The sequence below is a fragment of the Coccinella septempunctata genome, chromosome 1 (assembly GCF_907165205.1).
Source record: "Coccinella septempunctata chromosome 1, icCocSept1.1, whole genome shotgun sequence".
In the NCBI taxonomy this organism is placed as follows: domain Eukaryota; kingdom Metazoa; phylum Arthropoda; class Insecta; order Coleoptera; family Coccinellidae; genus Coccinella; species Coccinella septempunctata.
In genome coordinates, this window is record NC_058189.1 from 59,586,104 (window position 1) to 59,607,000 (window position 20,897).

At 33.9% G+C, this 20,897-nt stretch overlaps 2 protein-coding genes and 1 non-coding gene across 4 annotated transcripts; 1 reads left to right on the forward strand and 2 right to left on the reverse strand.

The window, feature by feature from the left end:
• The first annotated feature begins 1,412 nt into the window (after window positions 1-1,412).
• On the forward strand, window positions 1,413-15,028 carry LOC123309896 (JNK-interacting protein 3). Of its 2 annotated transcripts, XM_044893199.1 has the most exons (17): window positions 1,413-1,941; window positions 2,208-2,334; window positions 2,724-3,108; window positions 3,163-3,373; window positions 3,432-3,465; window positions 4,069-4,104; window positions 4,191-4,208; window positions 5,752-5,809; window positions 5,867-6,146; window positions 6,386-6,623; window positions 9,179-9,858; window positions 9,910-10,217; window positions 11,335-11,587; window positions 11,646-11,781; window positions 11,847-12,143; window positions 12,218-12,331; window positions 13,265-15,028. In XM_044893199.1, the coding sequence occupies exons 1-17, from the start codon at window positions 1,720-1,722 to the stop codon at window positions 13,372-13,374; spliced, it is 3,507 nt and encodes a 1,168-aa protein (XP_044749134.1). In that variant the 5' UTR covers window positions 1,413-1,719; the 3' UTR covers window positions 13,375-15,028. The 2 variants fall into 2 exon arrangements, with proteins under 2 accessions (XP_044749134.1, XP_044749141.1); XM_044893206.1 differs by lacking the exon at window positions 4,191-4,208.
• Window positions 14,742-16,355, reverse strand: LOC123309911 (phospholipase A2-like). Its single transcript, XM_044893219.1, has 4 exons — window positions 16,195-16,355; window positions 15,934-16,093; window positions 15,305-15,463; window positions 14,742-15,206 (listed from the first exon to the last, which is right to left on the reverse strand). The coding sequence occupies exons 1-4, from the start codon at window positions 16,325-16,327 to the stop codon at window positions 15,128-15,130; spliced, it is 531 nt and encodes a 176-aa protein (XP_044749154.1). The 5' UTR covers window positions 16,328-16,355; the 3' UTR covers window positions 14,742-15,127.
• Window positions 16,356-17,531: 1,176 nt separating this feature from the next.
• Window positions 17,532-17,603, reverse strand: Trnaa-ugc. Its single transcript has one exon. It is a non-coding gene; the product is annotated as a tRNA-Ala (tRNA).
• Window positions 17,604-20,897: the final 3,294 nt, after the last annotated feature.

Genomic DNA, 20,897 nt, shown 5'->3' on the forward strand with positions numbered 1-20,897 from the left:
ATCCATTCGCAGTTAATATGCAATTTATTATATTTTTTCTCATTTTCCTTCAGTTTTATCATACATTTTTTTCTATTGATTCAATCTGTTCAGAAATTGAGCTATATGGAAATTTCAGGAGTTAAAAAAATTTAAAATTTTGACTCGAAAGGGAGTTGGAGAACCATATATAGAAATAATAAGTATACAGAGTGACCCTCAAAAGATTTTGAAGTATGAACTTCAATGATACTAAGGGGATCTTTCCTATGATTTTTTATTCAATGAATATAATAGCTTTCATTTGGCTTTACGGTTCATCACGGTAACTTTGTGGACTGTTTATTTTCTTTCCATACGGGAGCAATCGCAGTGCGTTGAAAGCAAGAAAGATTCATTAAGTGAGACATTTTGTACAAGAAGTAAAGGATCAGTTCTATATAGAGTTTTTTTGATGGAGGCAAAATTGCGAAGTACGAAAGAAGTTGGATTTACCGGCCAGACTAAATTAGCCAAAGAGTCTGAGATATCCTTAAAATCTGAAATTTTCAGGTTTTTAGACTATCCCGAAAGTGAATTCCTACCATTTCAGGTATTAAAGCGTAACCGTCCAGCATAAACCAGGTCTTCGTCTTAATGGCTGATAAACTGGAAATCTGGTCAAGAGCCAAAGCTGAAAGTGAATACTGATCTTAAATAAGAATTGTTACGAAATCGGTTTTTATAAAAAGAAAACGGGTCTTTACATTCTGTGAATTCCATTTCAATGGAGGACTTCCCTACATGTTTGCCAACCTAGAAAAAGGTCTAAAAGGTCTACCATCAGGGAATGATTGCTTTCTAACGAAACCTACTTCATTCTTTCCGAAATGATCAAATATATTAATGAAATTCTATCGAGCTTTCTAGAGTTTACTGTTAAAAAGAAAAAAAGATTTTCATAACCTCGATTGCTGATTGGTTGAAATTTATGTTGGTATTACTACTTCTTGTGACAATTGACATGTTTCGTTGGCAAATGTCAAGAAGAAAAAAGTAATCTGTTAGGTTATGGGCAAAGTTTTGGTTATGTGCACAATCTTTGCTTGAACGCATTCTTGTTTTCTTGTATTTTGTAAGCTATACAGCAGACAATATTAATATTATATATATCAGTAAAAATGACATTTGCCAATGAAATATGTCGATTGTCACAAGAAGTAGTAATACCAACATAAATTTCAACCAATCAGCAATCGAGGTTATGAAAATCTTTTTTCTTTTTAACAGTAAACTCTAGAAAGCTCGATAGAATTTCATGAATATATTAGATCATTGCGGAAAGAATGAAGTAGGTTTCGTTAGAAAGCAATCATTCCCTGATGGTAGACCTTTTAGACCTTTTTCTAGGTTGGCAAACATGTAGGGAAGTCCTCCATTGGATTGACAGCAATGACAGCTGCTGTTCTGTCAGAACTCTCAACATTTGTTGTTAATTTTTGTTCAAGAAAAATGTTATGTTCTGATGAATAAAGTTGAAGGTGGATTTTCAAATACTTTTCCTGATAATTTATGTTTCACCTTTCGTAATTATTTTAGACCAGTATTTTTGGTATTGACTTCTGAGTTTTTGATGGTACTCAGTAGTTTCAAATTTGTTCATTTATCATGTTGATCAAATGGGCAATTGTATAAACATTTCAATCAGTAGGATCAATCTTCTTGATTTGTTTTATCGTTGAAATCAATCAAAATCTCAGAATGGAACTAGGTGACACTGGGTGTGTGGGCCCCGAAACTGTTTATGTAACACAGGAAGATTCCCCATTAGTTATGTCTGAAAAAGTTCAGTCATTAGCTGGTAGTATATACCAGGAATTTGAAAAAATGATTGCCAGATATGATGAGGATGTTGTTAAATCATTGATGCCTTTGTTGGTTAATGTGTTGGAGTGTTTGGATGCAGCCTATCAACAAAATCAGGTAGGTATTTAAAATTTTCAATACCCAAATTTGGAAGCGACTAGTTCTTCTATTCAGAGTGTAAATATATTTATGTATAATATTAAGGGAGTATTTCATATGTGAATAAATCGGTATCTTGAATGCAATATAGTATGATTCACATCAATATCTTTTGTTTACATTAAGTAAATAAATATAGTCATTTTCTTTTTTATCTTTTTGTAGTGTCACAAATTTTTTACATGGATTGAATGGTTCAAATATTTTCTGAATTGTTTTTGTAGGAACATGATGTTGAACTAGAATTACTACGAGAAGATAATGAACAATTGGTTACTCAATATGAAAGAGAAAAATCTGCAAGAAAGGCTGCTGAGCAAAAACTATTGGAATTTGAAGATGCTGCAGAAGGTGTGTTTAATTTTAATATTCAGATTCAATTTAGGAGTACCTATTGCACTGACTTGTTAAACAGCAGTAGATTCCCAAAGCTGTCTGTGTGTATGTAATCAATTGTTGTGGACATGTTCCAAGTCTCGAGTTGGAAGCTATCAAGCTCAATTTCGGCAGGATTATGCAGATTAATTATGTTAACTCCATTGATTTTGGTGGAAATCTGAAAAACTGTACTCTACCAACTCAATGGAACTTCTGCATATACGAGTAGTTCATTGTAATCATGATATTAATTGTTATATATATACATTTTGTAGAATGTCTATTTCAATAATCACTTTGACAGTTCTGTCACAATTCAACATAATATCTTTCAATTCTCTGAAACAAACACATTTTTTCAGGAGAAAGGAAAGATCTCACAACACGATTAGAATCATTGGAAAGTATTGTACGAATGCTGGAATTGAAACATAAGAATTCATTGGAGCACGCTGGCCGCTTAGAGGAGAGAGAGGGAGATTTGAAAAAGGAATTCTCCAAGCTGCATGAAAGATACACTGAATTGTTCAAAACACACGTAGATTATATGGAGCGTACCAAAATATTACTTTCGGGACAACAACTTGCCAATGAAAAAGCTGAGATCAATAGACTAAATAGTAATAGGCTCAATATTGTTGGGCGAAGCTCAGGTCCAATGTCGTTTGGATTTGCTTCGCTTGAAAACGCAGAAATTGTAGATAGTGTTCCATCCTCTCCAATAAGTAGCACCCAGTCATCGCCAAGGTAGGGTTTGAATATTCCAACGTCTTCAAAATATCATATGTGTTTTTTTTTTAGTTTGCATAGTGAAGCTGAAGTTCCGCCAAAAGATACAATTCAGGTGGATGAACCTAGCAGTAATCAATTATCACCTGAGGCCAAAAGTACAGTTACCTCACCAACTAGTCCGGAATGTCCTCCTCCTCCTATAAACAATGTTCCGTCTCGAATTCATACAAAGAAGGAACATCGGAGCGGTAACACACTATATGAAGAGCTCACTTTTCAGGTGAATATAATGTTGGCAAATAGAATTCTTTCCAATTTTTGGTTTTGATTTTTTATAGGATGCTGATGCAGAAGAAGATTCTGAGATTACTGGTGAGTTTCAAATAATCCCAATAATCAATGATTAGTGCTATTTGTTTCTCTTTTGAAATGAAGTATGAAATAATAATTATTTGTTTTTAGTTTTTAAACTTCTGAAATATACAGGTTGTTTTACGTAAAGTGTCCATCAGACATATCTGAGAGCCAAATGACATTTTTTCCTGAAATTTTGTGAGTCCTAATGAATAACCGGATCTATAAACTAAACTATTTTGGTCTAGGAAGTAATAATATTACCAGAAGTGAAAGCAAACTTTGTTATTTCAATGGAACATCCTATATTTCATCACATTTTTGGTTTCTTCATTGAATTATTTGAATTTCCCTTCACCCAAACCTCAAGGTTGTCCCAAATGAAACGAAAAAATCTCTAGTTCAAATAACGAAGTTAAAATGTTACTAGCAATCCAGAAATGTGAGTTTCATTTGAAATAACAGTTTGGCTCAACTTCTGGTTCAATTGGAAATTTCTTAGTTGAATAGGTGCTGGTTATTCAAAACAATTCACAAATTTTCAGAAAAAATTGAATCAGGTTCTTGAGAGCTAATGCTGTATATCAAATTGTTGAAAATCTGATATATTTTTTTTGGCAGGTGGCTGGGTCCATCCAGGTGATTATGCATCGTCAGGTAAAAAATAAACAGTTCTTTAATCTGCCAATAACATACTAACTTGTTTTTTGTTTCTTTCATTCATTCATCTGCTAATGCCGCAGTCAACGATAATTTTTATGGTAAGCTTCTTGCATTTGCATATGTAGATTGTAATGGAATTTTCTTTCTATTCATTGTTTAATGAATTCAGGTGGAGTTTCCAATAGAGACATAAATATTCCGGTTCCTATTTCCAAAAGGTTTTTGTCATTATCTCAGATTTGATCGGCTGGACGGCAACCACCTGAACGCCATCTGCGAATGAGATTGTTTATTTGTTATTTATTTCATTGCAAGTATAGATTTGCATGGGCAACTTGCAAATTAACCTTTTTTAGTTATGCATGATCTGTTTTGCAAAAATTGTATGTAGTTTTCTGAAAATATTGTTTTCATACTGCATTGAAAATATGCTTGCGCAAATCATTCTTGTTCACAAACATACAGGGTCAGGGTGTAACTTCTAAATGCGGAATTCTCCTCAATTTGGTTTATCACAGCATATGAAAGTTTAAACTGAATAATTATGAGTTTCATTCATGAATTTTTCAAATTCACCACGCAAACTATTCAAAATCAATTTTCAAATATGGGGTCTTAAAATTTAAATCGCTTTGTTTCAAGTTAACTTTTTGGCAACAGTGCCTACTGGAAAATAAAAAGAACAATGTCCCATAAAATTTTACGACCTTCCTCGTTCGTCGCGGCATCTTTGTCTATCTCATCAAGATAATGTATTTGATGTCCTTTATTATCAACGCATATTTTAGTCGACGTTGCCAGCTTGTGCAATTGACACAAAACGCTTTAAATTTTAAACACCCATTTTTATTTTTCATTTTTGAGTACTTCAAATAATTTTTTTGGGAAACGGTTGAAATGGTTATTTCAAAATGTTACTTTTTAAAGATATTAAATCATCAAATATCATCATTTTTGTCAGAAGTAGTATTCCCTATTCTTCACTTCTCTACTCTAGTATGTTCTATTCTTCCTCTACTTCACTCCATTCGACTTTTCTTTGCTCTATCCTACTGTACCCTACCGTATTCTACTCTACTCTAATCTACTTTACCCAACTCGACTCTGCTGTCAAAACCTTCCTCTTTCCAACTTTCAATGTCCTGAGAAAATCGGGTAATTAGGTTTATCTCAAAAAATTTAGAAGGTTATAGAGGGAAACTCCCAATTTTTTTCATTAGTATAGATTATGTATTTTCATAAAGAATTGTTCTTAGTGTATTTTAATTTTTTTCTGTCATTAATTCATCAGAAGTTTGATATTTTTTTACTTTATATTATTACTTCAGTATGAATTCTCGTCCTTGTAAGAAAAAGTATTTTCTGACTATGAAATGAAGGATAAATTGAAATTGTTTGTGCTATCAAAAGAAGCTTAATCTTAACGTCAATAACATACGGTATTTCTCAGCAAACCTCATTAGTAAATCCCATAAGCCTTAGTGCAGGCCATCAAATATGAATTTTTCCTAGCAAACTATACCAAGGAGTTTAATACCGAATCCCAAGTAACCAAAACTCAATTAATATCACTTTTTTTCTTTGAATGTAAAAACGAATACAAAATTAAAAAGTAGGTTAAGAAAATTTTCTCTGTTGAAGGTATGGGAAAGGAAGTCGAAAATCTCATAATGGAAAATAATGAATTGCTAGCAACCAAGTAAGTTTAATAATTCTTGAAGGTGTATCGGCTTAATTCTAACTTTAATTCTTCTAGAAACGCTTTGAACGTTGTCAAAGATGATTTGATCGCTAAAGTTGACGAATTGACCGGCGAACAAGAAATGTTGAGGGAGGAAATATTATCTTTGAAAATATCAAGGACAAAATTGAAAGAAAGAGTCAGTGAATTGGAGGACGAACTGAAAAAAGTAAGAGAGGCTAATGAGGCTAGAATTGAGGCTGGAGAAGATAATTCCGATGTACCTATGGCTCAAAGAAAGAGATTTACGAGGGTAGAAATGGCAAGGGTGTTGATGGAGCGCAATCAATACAAGGTACATATGATTTTAGCAACTTTGATTGTTGCTCTTTATTTATACAGGCTGGGTCATTATTTCTTAACTTCACCCAAAATGAAACGGAAAATCTGGAATCTTTTCACATTTTTGTCACTTCTTGAAATGAATTGATGGAAGGTCAGTGATTCCCTTATCGATTGTTGAGCAGAGTATTTCAAATTTTCTTGTCATCCTGATAAAAGCCTGAAAATTAATTCACCACTTTTCATCTGTAGGAAAGATTCATGGAACTTCAAGACGCCCTTCGATGGACCGAAATGATAAGGGCTCAAAAAGGCGAGGCATACGACAAGAAACAGAGCCCAGGCATCTGGAGGTTCTTCAACAAATTATTCAATGGTTCTGATCGACCAACAAGAGCAAACTTACGATACCAAACTACATCGACTGAAGCATCACCTAGCATACGAGCATTGCCCAGAGCAGGACAAGATTCAATCGAAACTGAAATGGGTATGGAATTAACTGAATAATACTCATTAGATTTTTAGAATGAGGGAAATATTATACAAAGCATTCAGTTCTTTTGGTTGGGTTATCTGAGAAGTGAAGCAGTTTGCTACATAACGTGTGATAATTCAAAATTATAGATACATCTGTAATAAAACTACAATATTTTGAGGGTATCGTAAATATGTTTGTCACATTTCTTATGCTGTGGAAGTTAATGACAAACGATTAAATCATAATCCCTTGGATATTGAAGACATTTAAATTGTTCTTTTATTGTTGCATACTTGTTGAATCTTTTCTATTTGTTTCTCAATAATAATATAACTTGAAATAATGAACTACTTTTGGATCAATGGGTCCAAAACTTTCAGATTTATTTTGGCTAGGAATACTTTTTAAAAATTACTTGATTTATTAAAAATTTCAAACCGTTCAGTTTTTAAAATGAATTGGAATTTTAACCTAAGAATAACTTTTTATTTAAAGATGTGCACTTAAAAATATTTCACAAGCTGAAAAGTTCAGGACTGTTTTATAGAAACAAGGGAAATAAAATGGTATTGAGTTTTGACTAGGTAAAAACATTTTTGGCTCCTCTTTCAAATATTCATAATTAGAGGTGCTATTTTGTTCGAATGAATTTTTATATATAACTGAAATAAACGAAGGACTAATACTCACTAGATATAAGTAGGCATTTCAGTCACCTGACAACTGAAAGGAATGAAGAGCTTAGGCTTATTTATTTTCAGTTTCAATTAATTTATGTTACCTATTCTAGTCGTTCCTTAGTGAATACCATGAATGATTTGTTTATATTTTATTTTTATAATTTGTTAATTATTGACTATTGGCTGTGAATACCTCAAATAGAAATAAAGTACCTGTTTATTCAAAGTCATATTCACTTTGACATAAATTTCCTTGATATTTCATCATTGAAATAACAAAAGGGAAGGGAGGATTAAAAAACCTTTTTAAGGACATTAGTTTTGAGAATAATGGCTCTTTTTCTAAGTAAGAATGAAAATTCAATCTCACAAGTGTTCTCTACAACTTTTTGAAGTTTTCATCAGCTGAACCTTAGTTGAATTCCCTTAGATTTGGAGATTTTTATTATTTTGGCTTGCACGATTCTTAATTTTTGCATCCGTAATCTTCTAATGGGGACTCAAAGTGATACATTTTGTATAATTGATGATAGGAAAACAAAATCTAACTAATAAAGATGAATTTATTAGAACTTATGGAGTTTAAGCGGTATTTTCATGAAAAAAAGTGTTTCACGAATCAATGATAGGCTGAACGAGTTCATTTCTAATGCCACTTCATCGGAATGACAAGTCAAAGATATCTTCACAGAGCAGTCACTCTGTGCTATTCAGAGCAGTAGTAAAATCATAATTATTCAGTGATATGAAATATGTGTAAAATAGAAAATCATAAGATTTATTGGTCAGGTAAATATTAGTTTGATTGAACAATTCATAAATATTAGGTTGTTACCAGATTGTGCATTTTATATTTTAAAAATACAGGATCTTTGTTAATTATTGTAACATCGCAGTTGGCGTCGAAATATTCACTTTTTGCGAAAATGGACTAAAGAGATCGAGAACTGCAGGAATCGTCCTGTCGAGAAAATAGCACGTGGAAAGGTTTCTGGCTTATTTGCCATCATCAGTACCTGCTACTCTTTCCATCAATGACAGCATGTTACCTGCAGTTCACTTTTCAATTCAAATTTACAAGAGTCCATTTTCGTTGCTATCATTACATGTGATGTGTATGTTATCTCTTCACAGATTATTCATTTTTAATGATTATCAACAGTTCTCTTTGTACGAAATGAAGATGGATTTAACACACTCAATTGATCTATAACACAGAAAATTATTTTTCACTAGTTTCAATAAAGATTCGGTATTGAAAATAACTAATTGTTGATATATACAGGATATCCTCGCCATGAGGCAGCGGTCAATTATTCTAATTCTATTAACTTCACAAAAAAAGAGTTTGAATAAAACTTTCCTCTTTTGAGTAGAGCATTTCCTAAAATTATTTAGAACTATACAAAGTGTTCCGTTTCTTCTGCACAGCTATCAACTTCGTTATTTTAAATGGAACACCCTATATATTTTTATATTTTTGAATTCCTTGTCAAATTTGAATATAAGTTTGATAGCACAACTATGCCTGAATTCTCAACACTTTTCGAGAAATTTGACTTTTCATTAATATTTTGACAGTTTGAGGTACTTAAATTTAACAAGGAATCCAAAAATGTAAAGATATATCCGGTGTTCCATTTAAAATAACGCAGTTGAAAGTTGTGCAGAAGAAACGAAACACTTTGTATAGTTTTAAATAATTTCAGAAGATGCTCTAATTAAAAAGAGGAAAGTTTTATTTCAAACTTTTTTTTGTAAAGTTAATAGAATTAGAGTAATCGACCGCTACCCCATGGCGCGGACACCCTGTATAAGCTACTTTAACTTCTGAATAAATCTTACTTTCACTGAACCATAAGTAAATCAGGATTATTTTGATAGGTTCAATTTCCGATAAACTGATGATGAAAAGGGTAATAGACAAGCGAGATCAATACAGAAATTTAAAGGCTCACGTTAGGAAGGAGGACGGAAGGATGCATGCCTACGGATGGAGTTTACCTGGAAAAACCACACCAGCCACAAAAGGCAGCGTCACAGGTGTTCCCGTTCCCATACCAGTTTACTGCAGACCCTTGACCGAATCGAGTCCAGAAATGAACGTTTGGTGCGCCGCTGGCGTTACTTCCATGGAAGGATATCTCAATAATTCCAACGATCTCGACAAGGAAGAATTAGATTCGGCCAGAGAGGCTAGCGATGAAAGTTACGAGGAACAGTTGAAGAGGGACGAACAGAAGGTGCCACTGTCCTCTCAAGTGTGGATATGTAGTTTCACGCACACAGCCAGTATAGTTACCATAATCGATGCCAATAACCCAGCAGAAATATTAGACAGTTTTGGCGTGTGTACATCCAGAATTTTGTGCATAGCCAGCGTTCCGTCTTCTAGCCCAACGGACATCGTTAGTGACACCCCTCTAACTTGCAGCAATTTAAGCTCCCCAATCAAGGAAGTCTCGAAAACGGAACCGGATGATTTTGTTTCTATTCCAACGATTGTCACTGAAGGAGCCAAACAAATCGACAAAGATGCTGAACTACAAGAAGAAAAGAAATATGTAGGTTCGGCATCTTTCAAGTTTTAACGACCTTAACTGTTTTATTTTCAGCTTGGTAAAATTTATTATATCGAAAATGAACCTAGTATAAGTAGACGCAGGAATTCTACAGTCTCTGAGGAACCAATGAATACTGGTGAACAAACGGAAACTGAAGAATCGAAACCAGTTGAAGAGAATGCGGAAGCAGAACCTGTGGTGGAGAGTGAACCAGAACCTCAGCAGGATGTAGTTTCGAGTAAATCGACAACTATGTGGATTGGTACTGAAAATGGTTCACTTTATGTCCACTCTGCAGTAGCTCAATGTAGACGATGCTTACATTCTGTTAGGTTGCGGGATACCATCATGAGTATTGTGTAAGTTATTCTAATTTTGAATTGATTCATGCTCTGTAGGGCAACTCTTTGCCTGCTCCACAGTAACCAATGACAACCAACGATTTTGACAATCCCAGTGCCCTGTACAGTGCCCTGTACATGGTTGGCAAAATTGGTGATACCTGAACTACAACTTTTTAACCCAACGAGATAGAGAAAAATGAATGGCACATTAAGGTCGTAATATTTCTCCATCAACTGCATTCCTCTATCTTCTTTTGTTTTCGAGTTATAGGCCAAAATTTAAATTTGGGTGATTTCAACTTTGGTCGTTATCTTCGTTTCTGTTTGTGCTAGGATGTTGAAATAAAAACATTATACAGACACATTTTTATAGCAATCCTGTGGCGTACTATGATTTTTCTCTACAGGTTTATTTGCTGAGCTGTAACACAAAGTTGTGTTTTTACTTATGAAAATGGTAGTTCAAAATGACTTAGAAAGAATCGCCATTTTTTTACTGTTTCAGAAAAATATCATACATCGCCCTCAGTCTTCTTAAGTGATTTTGAACTACTGTTAAGAAAAAACACATCTTTATGTTATAGCTCAGCAAATATACCTGTTGGAAAAAATCATAGTACGTCACTGTATTGCTCTCAAAAGAGGGTATGTATAATGTTTTCATTTCAACATTCTAGCTCAAACAGAAACGAAGATAATGACCAAAGTTGAAATTTTAATTTTGACCTATAACTCGAAAACAAAAGAATATAGAGGAATGAAGTTGATAGAGAGAGAGAGAGAGAGAGAGAGAGAGAGAGAAAATTTATTGCTATAGCAAATGGCTAACGACTTGCGTCTTACTGCCAGTATTAGGTACATTTCATTGTATATTACAATTCATTCTGAACCTTAATACAATTATACACTGTTTAGTAAAAAAAAAAAAAAAAATGACGACCATAATGTGCCATGCATTTTCCTCTATCTCGTTGAGTTGAAAAAAAAGTAGTTCAGGTAGCACCAATTTTGCCCACCCTGTACAAAGTTCGTACTTTAGGTTAGATTAGGTTATTCACAGAGCATTTGAAAGATGTCCAACACAAAGATTTGTAGTTTTTCTTGCAGCCTGCATAAATTATTAAAATTACAGACACATCAAAGGCCAAGTTGTGGTAGCCCTAGCTTGTGGAATGATGGCGGTATTTAAGAGAAACAAAGAGGGGGAGTGGGACTTGTCAAATTATTATCTAGTCCAAGTTGGCTTACCCCAACAGCCTATCAGGTGTCTGCAAGTTGTGGACGAAACGGTTTGGTGTGGATATAGAAACAAAATACATGTCCTTCAACCGAACGGCTTGAAGATCATTCACAGCATAGAAGCACATCCAAGGACTGAAAGTCTAGTAAGCAAAAATTTTTTGGCCAATTTATTCTCATCTTGATTGTTGCAAATAATTTTAGGTGAGACATATGGCGTGTTTGGGAGTTGGAGTGTGGGTTTCAATACGATTAGATTCTACGCTTAGATTGTACCATGCGGAAACGTATCAGCATTTGCAAGATGTTGATATTGAACCGTATGTCAGCAAAATGTTAGGTGAGTGATTTTCGAAGGTGATCTCTGCCCTCAGGCGGTTTTTCGCATAATTCTATATTCTCTAGGAACAGGAAAGCTGGGTTTCACATTTGTTCGAATCACCTGTTTGCTGGTATCGTCCTACAGGCTGTGGATAGGAACATCGAATGGAGTCATAATATCCGTTCCCTTATCCGGGGAGTATCCCAATGAAAAAATCGTTCACTCTACCGATTTGCCTAATGCGTCTGGAGAGTGGGAATGTGTACCGCCTGTACCAACAACTGGCTTCGTTCCCTACTGTTCTTTGTCGCATGCTCAGCTGAGTTTCCACGGACACAAGACGAATGTGAAATTTTTCGTGGCTGTGCCTGGTAATGTCGGTGGGTAGAATCAAAATACGATTGTTTCTGGGTATACCTGACATATTTGTTTATTTGAACACAAATATTTTCAGGCTCAAGTCCGTCATCGAATCCTTCCTCACCTTCTGGTTCGCCTGTGTCGACAAAGAACACCAATGCAATGCTCGTAATGTCTGGAGGGGAAGGATACATAGATTTCAGGATAGGTGAGTACAAATCTAATTATTAAGTTGTATGTGGAATGAATTGAGCCCTCAATAACCATCCTATAACTAAGACATACAGAGGGATTAAAAAGTAACACACCAAATTCATAACTTCTGTATTTACTATCTCGTTCTCAACCTCGATACAATGTATGATTTCCACATGCCTGATATTTTCTTTGCAAGCTAGATCTAGAATATGGGGTATCAAGCTCAGTTGACAGAACTGCGTTTTTTATCAAAACCTCAACTCCTCAATTATACAATACAATACCGAATTCTGTTTTTTCCTTTTTCTCACTCTGTACAGGGTAGGCAACCCAACGATACAATGGAAAATGCATGGCACATTACGGTCGACCGTCTTTGTCTAGAAACTAATAATGCCATCAACTGCATTCTTATACCTTCTTTTGTCTTCAGGTATATTTGCTGAGCTATAACATAAAGATGTGTTATTTCTTATGAGAAGAGTAGTTTAAAATGACTCAACAAAACTAAGGGCGATGTATATTTTTGAAACGAAAAAATAATGGCGATTCTTTCTAAGTCATTTTGAACTACTGTTTTCATACGAAAAAACACAACTTTATGATATAGCTCAGAAAATAAACCTATTGGAAAAATCATAGTAGACCACTGGATTGCTATCAAAAAGGTGTCTCCATGTTTTTATTTCAACATCCTAGCACAAGCAAAAACGGAGATAATAACCAAAGTTGAAATCGCCCAAATTTAATTTTTTGCCTATAACTCAAAAACAAAAGAAAATAGAGGAATGCAGTTGATGGCATTATTAGTTTCTCGAAAAAAGACGCCATAAATGGCACATTCATTTTCTTCTATCTCGTTGGGTTAAAAAGTTGTAGTTCATGTATCACCAGCTTTGCCCACCCTGTACAAAGTTAATTTTAACTTGTTTATTTCTTTCAGGTGATGAAGATTCTGACGTTTCAACCAAAAATGAAGTTTTATCGCAAGAGGAAAACTCATCATTGATGAGTCATTTAATTGTGTGGCAAGTATCAACTTCTAAACTTTGAGGAGGTTAGGGTTCTTTCACAGACATACAGTATAAACTGATCTCTAACAATACTGACCATTATGCAGGGAATAAGATTGTTATTGTTCTGGGTGAAATTGAGCTACCAAGTATTTACCAATGAAAGCTTTTGAGCTGTCTTCAGGGCCGGGAAGACAAATTTTGCTCAAAACACCAATTAATTGGTTTTATCGACAGTTTTAACCTTAGCAATACGTTTGGTGTTTTGAATTTATTTACTATGATTACCATTGACTGTCCAAGCAATATTGGTCTGTGATTTTTATTTTTACATTTTTGTTGATTGTTTCGTGAACATTGCGCTCATTATTATATCAATTCTGGGATAAACTGCAGTTTATCATTTGAGGTTGATTAGTTTACTTACAGCCATTCGCTACTCACTTATGGTTAAATACGTTGTGAAGTATATTTCTTTTCTGCAATTTTTACGGAATATTGAATATTATATTCACACAGATTTTTCTGTTACATGCAGAGAACCGACAATCATTAAATGTTCTCAAAAATTCAATACTTAATGTAGCTATCAATATTATCCTGCAGGTGCCAAATTTCAGTACATATTTTATATTATTTGACGCATTTAATTTAGAAACAAAAAATTTGAGAATTTTTTAGTAATTTTTAAATGATAGTATGAATATACTATATACAGGGTATTTCACCATAAACTTGGCAAACAAATATAGTCGTTTTAATGAGATCGGGACAAACATTAATGCTCAAGGTCATTTATCCGCAATATTTAGTCACAAATATGGCGTGGAATTTTGGAAAAAAATTAAAATGGCTATACTCGACCATATATTGCTGAAAAATGACCTTAAACACACTGTATCTCACTTATGCCTCGAAAACGAGACACATATATGATGTGCTTCTCCGGATCTCATATAGACAACTATGAATGTTTGTCCAGTTCATGGTGAATCGCCCTGTATAGATTTTTTCGCATAGGAAAATTGATCCATATTTATAAAGCGGGAATAAAATAATCGAGAACTAGTCAGTGAAGGAATAACTGAAATTCAATTTTGTAGGTATTCATCTTTTGAAAATTCTATGATAGTATGATGAATATCTTCTATTCGTTCACCATTTTTCAGTCTGAATCGATTTTATCGTGAATAAGCCTTTCACAAGAATAAGTGTTTTCAATACAAATTATTATTTGAGAATCAGTGCATGAATTTTTTTTCAATATTTCCAACCAAAGAACAATATCGACCTTATTCTTCTCCTTTGTGAGAGAGCGTAGATTTTTCTAAATTTGTAACTTAGTATCACTTGACATAAAGGCCCAGTATTGTTGTTGAGAGAATGAAGGTGAGAATAATGAACAAATTCTGCAACAAATTTTATATTATTATAGATACAGGCAGATGAAACCTAGTTCTTATAAATAAATCACACTTTTTAACTCCTTGAAGGCTAGAAATTAATTTCCTCAATTCATGTTAACAATTGAATTGTGCTTTTGTAAATTTTGTTGTTTTTAGATGTTTTAATATATAGGAACAATATACAGCTATAATAAAGTGATATTTATTGAATTGTATGCCGATTTTTAGTATGTATTATATCGAATTGAGTGTAAATATTGTTATAAAACGATTAAATAACGAAAAGTACGTAATTAGTTTTAATTTAAGGTCAGATTGAAACAATTAATCTTATTACAGAACTTTTTATTTTTCTATTTTCATGAATACACACCACATTGAAGTGATTTAAAATTTCGGTACGTCGAAGAATTGGTAGACCTTCCCTTTACTTTCATCCAATTCGTATTCCTTGCATTTCCTTCGCCTACAAAAAACATAAATGGAAAATTTGGGGGTTTACTGAAGAATACATAAATTTTGAACATCAAGGAAGATGCCTATTTCGTATCTATAAAAACTTACGGAACATAAATGTGTTTGAGACAGCGTTTTATCGGAAATTCACGTTTGTAGCATTGTGTACTTAGTAGATTGAAGTAAATGAAGCCAATTTCTTGGGATATTGCGCTATCAGCCTCTTTCAGACAGTTGTAGAATTTCGTGTCACAATCGCAGGATAAACTGAAAACGAAAAAATGTGTTCTAAAAAACTAAATATTGCTTTTTGTTGGAAATCTTAACGAAATGAATTGATACCACGAAAAATTACTCATTTTGAACAAACCCAAGGTGGCTCATGTACATGAATAATAATCTACCGACCCATGATGAATATTCACAAGCCACCACTGCTTGAAATACAAAAAAAAATCGAATTCACTTCATCCCTATAATGAAAAGGTTTGGTGAAATCTATACTTGTTCGAGCATTTTTCTACAAAATGGTGAATATCGAAGATAAAGTGATTTTGTGCGTTACCTTTTTATACCACATCTATTTTTCTTTAAAAAATGCATAGTTAAAAGTGAGTATAAGGTGTAAATCTAGCAAGTGCATTGTATTCTTCACATAATATTTTCACCAAATCTGTGACATCTATTTCGTTACTGATTTGAATTAAAAATCATTTTTAGAAAAAAAAAATACTTGCCGGGTGAAAAAGCTGGGATTGGTCAGGTTGTATTTTGTCTCACGGCCTGCCATAATATCAGGACAGTTATCGTGGGTCCTGCAACATGCATCAGTCTTCTTGAAGACTCCAAGATCCTCTTCGCTTTTCGATATATTTCCTGATCCACACCATTTAGTACCTTTGTTATAAAAGAGGGACCATTAATCATTTAGAGAAAAATTTCGTGTAAATCAAATAATTTCATTATTGGAGGTTTCACTAATGACTATAAAAAATTACCAGGAAAAATTATGTGGATTCTGTCTTCCCTCAGTTCATCCATTGCTTGCCCCTCAAACTTCTGTTCTAATGAATTAATTACTGAATGAGCGACTACTAGCGTAGCGCATAGCATGATTATCACTAGTCTCATTTTGACAGTTTGAACATAATTATTCGAGTATTTACTGCTGCTTATATAGAAAAACATTTTATGATCACATAACTTTTTATCATTTTTGAAATTTTTTCTGGATTCTTTTCAGTTTATTCGAATTTTCCATCGACGAATGTGAATAATCTGTTGAAAAATGTTACATTGTGATAATTCACTCATTCAATACTATGTCTTTGTTTGAAATATTCGGAATAATCATAAATTGATCTTATTCCATGCTGAAAATGATAATGAAAGAATTTTTTACCTTCTGCCTCTTCCATTTACATCTGTTTGTCAAAAAATACATGAATATATAAGCGAACATTTCTACATGCCTACGTGCAAAAATGAGAGCTTGTTCAAATTTTTTACCACAGTGCCGAGTGGTTACCCATCCTGATATTGAACTTACCCAAAGCTACTTTTTTAGCTACGAAAAAAAATGTTTAGTCGATATTTCCAAAAATATAGACCCCCCAGTGGGTTGAAAACAAATAATTCGATGTAATATATATTTTCAGAGCCTTATGTGGCTAGTTTTTGAGTTATACAATTTTTATTATTTTCTTTCTAGTGATACAATGCCTACAAAATTTCGCTTAGGCCGGTCTTTATCGGTAATTTAGATCGTCTAATAACTGTGTTTCAATTCAATCGGATCTGTACTTCAATTATCAGTTACCACTAAGCGTCTAAACTGCAAAATCTTATAGAGGACAGATATTTAATTGATTTTGACCAAGAAATCTTAAGACGTCAAGGTCTCTATAAGCATTGTAAACCTTTTTATACCCAATTGCAATAAACTTAATTATTTGAGGCAGTTTTCGGCTCGAAATTCGAAATTTACAGGCATTTTGAGCCAATTTCATAATCCTCCCGTTCTTAGGAAGTGCGCAAAAAATAATGATTATGTATGTTAATTATCTCCCTGAAAATTTCAGATTAGGCTCGTTTCGAGTTTCGAGACACTTAAACTTTGAAGAATGAATGAATAACGCTGCAATTTGTATCTGGTCTTTGACTATTCGCTACTTTAAATTATCTGGTTCATTTTTTCCTAGGCTCCCCCTATAATAATTACTGTTCCTCTTATTTAAGTCAAGGTTTTATCTACCGTACAAGACAAATTAATAAAATTTTAACGCTAGGTACTGGACTGATTTTATTTTGATTTATAAACTAAGTAAAAAGTTTCTGGAGATGCCGGGGATCGAACCCGGGGCCTTTCACATGCAAAGCGAACGCTCTACCACTGAGCTACATCCCCTTCGCGAAAGTTGGTGGAACAAACTCATTGATATCTTGAATTTTCGTTATTTTCTAAGATGCTCCCAACTCACACCTCTTTCAACTCATGCTGCTCTGATCCTAAAGTAGTCCTTGCGTGCTGCTGAAATAGACGCAAATGAGTTTTGGCGACAATTTTTATTGTTTTCAAAGGTACAATCGCCGACGTTTTCCAAAGTTTTGAAACAATTCCTTGGGGTTCCAAAATGATTGTCACGGTTTTTCCTCACGTCCATCTGGAGCTCCAAATTAATAAAGTTTTGAAAGAGTCTTTCTTTCTCATCTTATGGAGAGTAATATAAATTACGTGTTTTTTGTGGATTTGAAAGTGTGGAAATTAATAACGATTGAACGTTTGGATATATTGAGATTTCTACGTTTGTGATGTTGGATCACGTGTTTTTGTGGAAAATTTTTCAAGAGTGCCCCCTGTTGATTATTGACATCGTCAAGACGCATTCATTTTGAATCAGCATCAGACGAAATTAGAGCTGTGTCGATGGTCTTAGTTACCCAGTACATATAAAAGATAGTGAATGAATGAATGAATAAAACAGTTCCTTTCCTGAGCGCTTCAGGAGTGGCCAGAAGGCCTTCCGATAATCATCACAAAGTGCAATTTTTGATGAGAATAGGTATCGCAGTTTGAATTTCATTGAATTCATTCTCCTATATTCATTATCGCCTATATTTACCAAGATGGTGATGGTGGGATGTTGTCGATGTTGAAGAGTAAGATAGTCTTTCTTGGAGAATACCAAAGATTATAATCTTTGGAGAGTACCTACTCCTTCCAACACTCAAAGTCCCGTCAAAATCGGTTGGTCAATCCGTAGATTTTACCCTGGATAAAGAGAAAGACAGACCAATTTTTTTTTTAATGACTTGATTAGGTTCAGATAATGTGCAAATAACCCAAAAACCTTAACAAAATTTGGATATTCAAAAGTTATATAGGTACTCTGAAATTTTATTTATTAGAAGATATAGATGTAGATGATCTCAGACATCGTTATATTTATACACGGTGAGCCTTTATGACTCGTACAAATATTTTAGCAGTAGATTCTTGAGGTCAAAAGAAACACTCTTTTCCTATACCATTTTTTCCGATTCATCCCTGATAAAAAGATATAGCCATATTTTAAATTTTCATAATGAGGTCTGCCACCCCTGGAAAAACAAAATTACCTTCAGAATAACAGAGTTGTATTCTGCCCAAGTAACCAATTTTTCAAATTTCACAGATACTTTTTAATTTTTGAAAATCAAACTATTCGAAAACGGCGCATTATACGAGAAAATATGAAGAATACTTTTATTTTACAAAACGTTCAAATATTCATCAGATAGCGTCCAACTTAGTTTCAAGAGTTGGGTTCTTCGAATTTATTGTATTTTTATGGTACGTATTGGTAATAATGAGAAAACTGGAAGACGTGGGTGATATCTTGTGTTCGAAAAAGAGTCATCAAATAAATGAAAAACTAAATTAGGAAATTCAGTTCATTCGATAAAACCGTTTGTGAGATTGAACTAAAAAATAACATTTTTTTATGTTTTTTCAACATCCTGTATCTTTTAAGCCGAGCCGATTTGGAAAAAATGGTAAAGGAAAAAAGTATTTCTTTTGATCTAAAGAATCTACTGTTAAAATATTCGTACGAGTTAAGGACTCGCCCTGTTTATAGCATTGAGTACTGAGTACCCAGATTAGCTGATCACTTTTTCAACTTTTTTTTATTTAATGTTCATGTTACCATGGTATAATATAATAAGACTTTATTTCCAACAAGTCAAACAACCCAATTACAGGAAAGTATACATAAAATATTGAGAGCAATGAAAAAAAAAAACTTATTCTAATAATTGGTTGACATTACCAATCCCCTCCATAAATGCAGCCACTATAGAGCGGGGAGAGTCATTATATAAATCACATTTGCCAGCTATGGAATTGAATAGGTTACACATAAAATTAATTGGTGATCTGAGACTGGCGTTTGTTCTGCCCGCCCTACAGTAAAATACAGCATCACTCCTAGAGCCCAATCGTGGCACCAAAAAGGGAAGATGCTCAATCAAATCACTACAATCTATTAGGTTATTCACAATCTTAAAAATAAACAATAGTGCTTTTACTTTGACCCTTTGTTCTATGGGCTCAGCTCCAAATCTACCAAGTAACATATCATTGCAACAACCTATATTTGGATAGACACCATCTTCTCTCCAAACTAGATACTTATAGAACTTTCTCTGTACTGATTCAATTCGTTTTTTATGACAACTATATATGGGCCTCCAAATGATGCTACAATATTCTAATTTGCTACGAATAAAACTATTAAATAAAATTATCAACGTGGTATGGTAACATGAAGGCGGACAAATAAAACAGTCCACCGAAATATACATAGGTAAGTATGTATATGTTTTTCTGGATTTAGAAAGATGGATTTCATAGTTGGAAGGATCGTTGGAAGGTGAATGGGGTTACTGTGGTCTTGGTTGGGTTAACGCTGAGCCCCACTGACATTACAGTGACATAGCTCAATGGTGGCTGAAGCCTTCTGCATTGAATCGCATAAGCTCTCAAATTATCCTCTTACTGTTAGATCTATATACCTCTCATAACCTGAACATTCATAACTAATCTTCTTAAGCTTTTTGGTCATCTCAACCACTACTATAGGCTCCACTGAAGGGGAGATGGGAGATATTACTCCCCTTTGAGGGGAATGGCTTTAACAAAGGTGGTTTGGTAACCCACCTGTGTCTCAGCTTATTCATCTCGTCGTTAACATCTCTTACATGCATTTGACAATGATTTTGTTCACTCCTCGCCTTGTCAGCGCCTTTTTACCGACAAGTGTGTTGTGTTATCAAATGGCCCAGATATGTCCAGGAAGGCACATATCACGGTTTCTTTGATATATTAGGTGTAGGTAGGTACTATGGATGACTTCGGTCAGCTGATAGTTGATACAGACCAGTCTCTGTTGATCAAACCGCATGCTGGTAGTTATTATTCGGTGAAAATCAGAACAGTGTACATCGTCAGCAACCTGCAGGCAGACAGAGTCATCCCTAGGATGTAAGCTTATTGAGGAGAACAGCATCCTACATCTGATCGAAGAACATATCTAGGCAATTTTTAGCCTAAAAGAACTAGAAGTTTTGTTTTAAAGCGGACGTTTATATTTATTGGTAGTTGGAAGATGAGGGGATCTAACGGGTCAAACTGTTTACCAATTCTGATTGGTGAAATTTG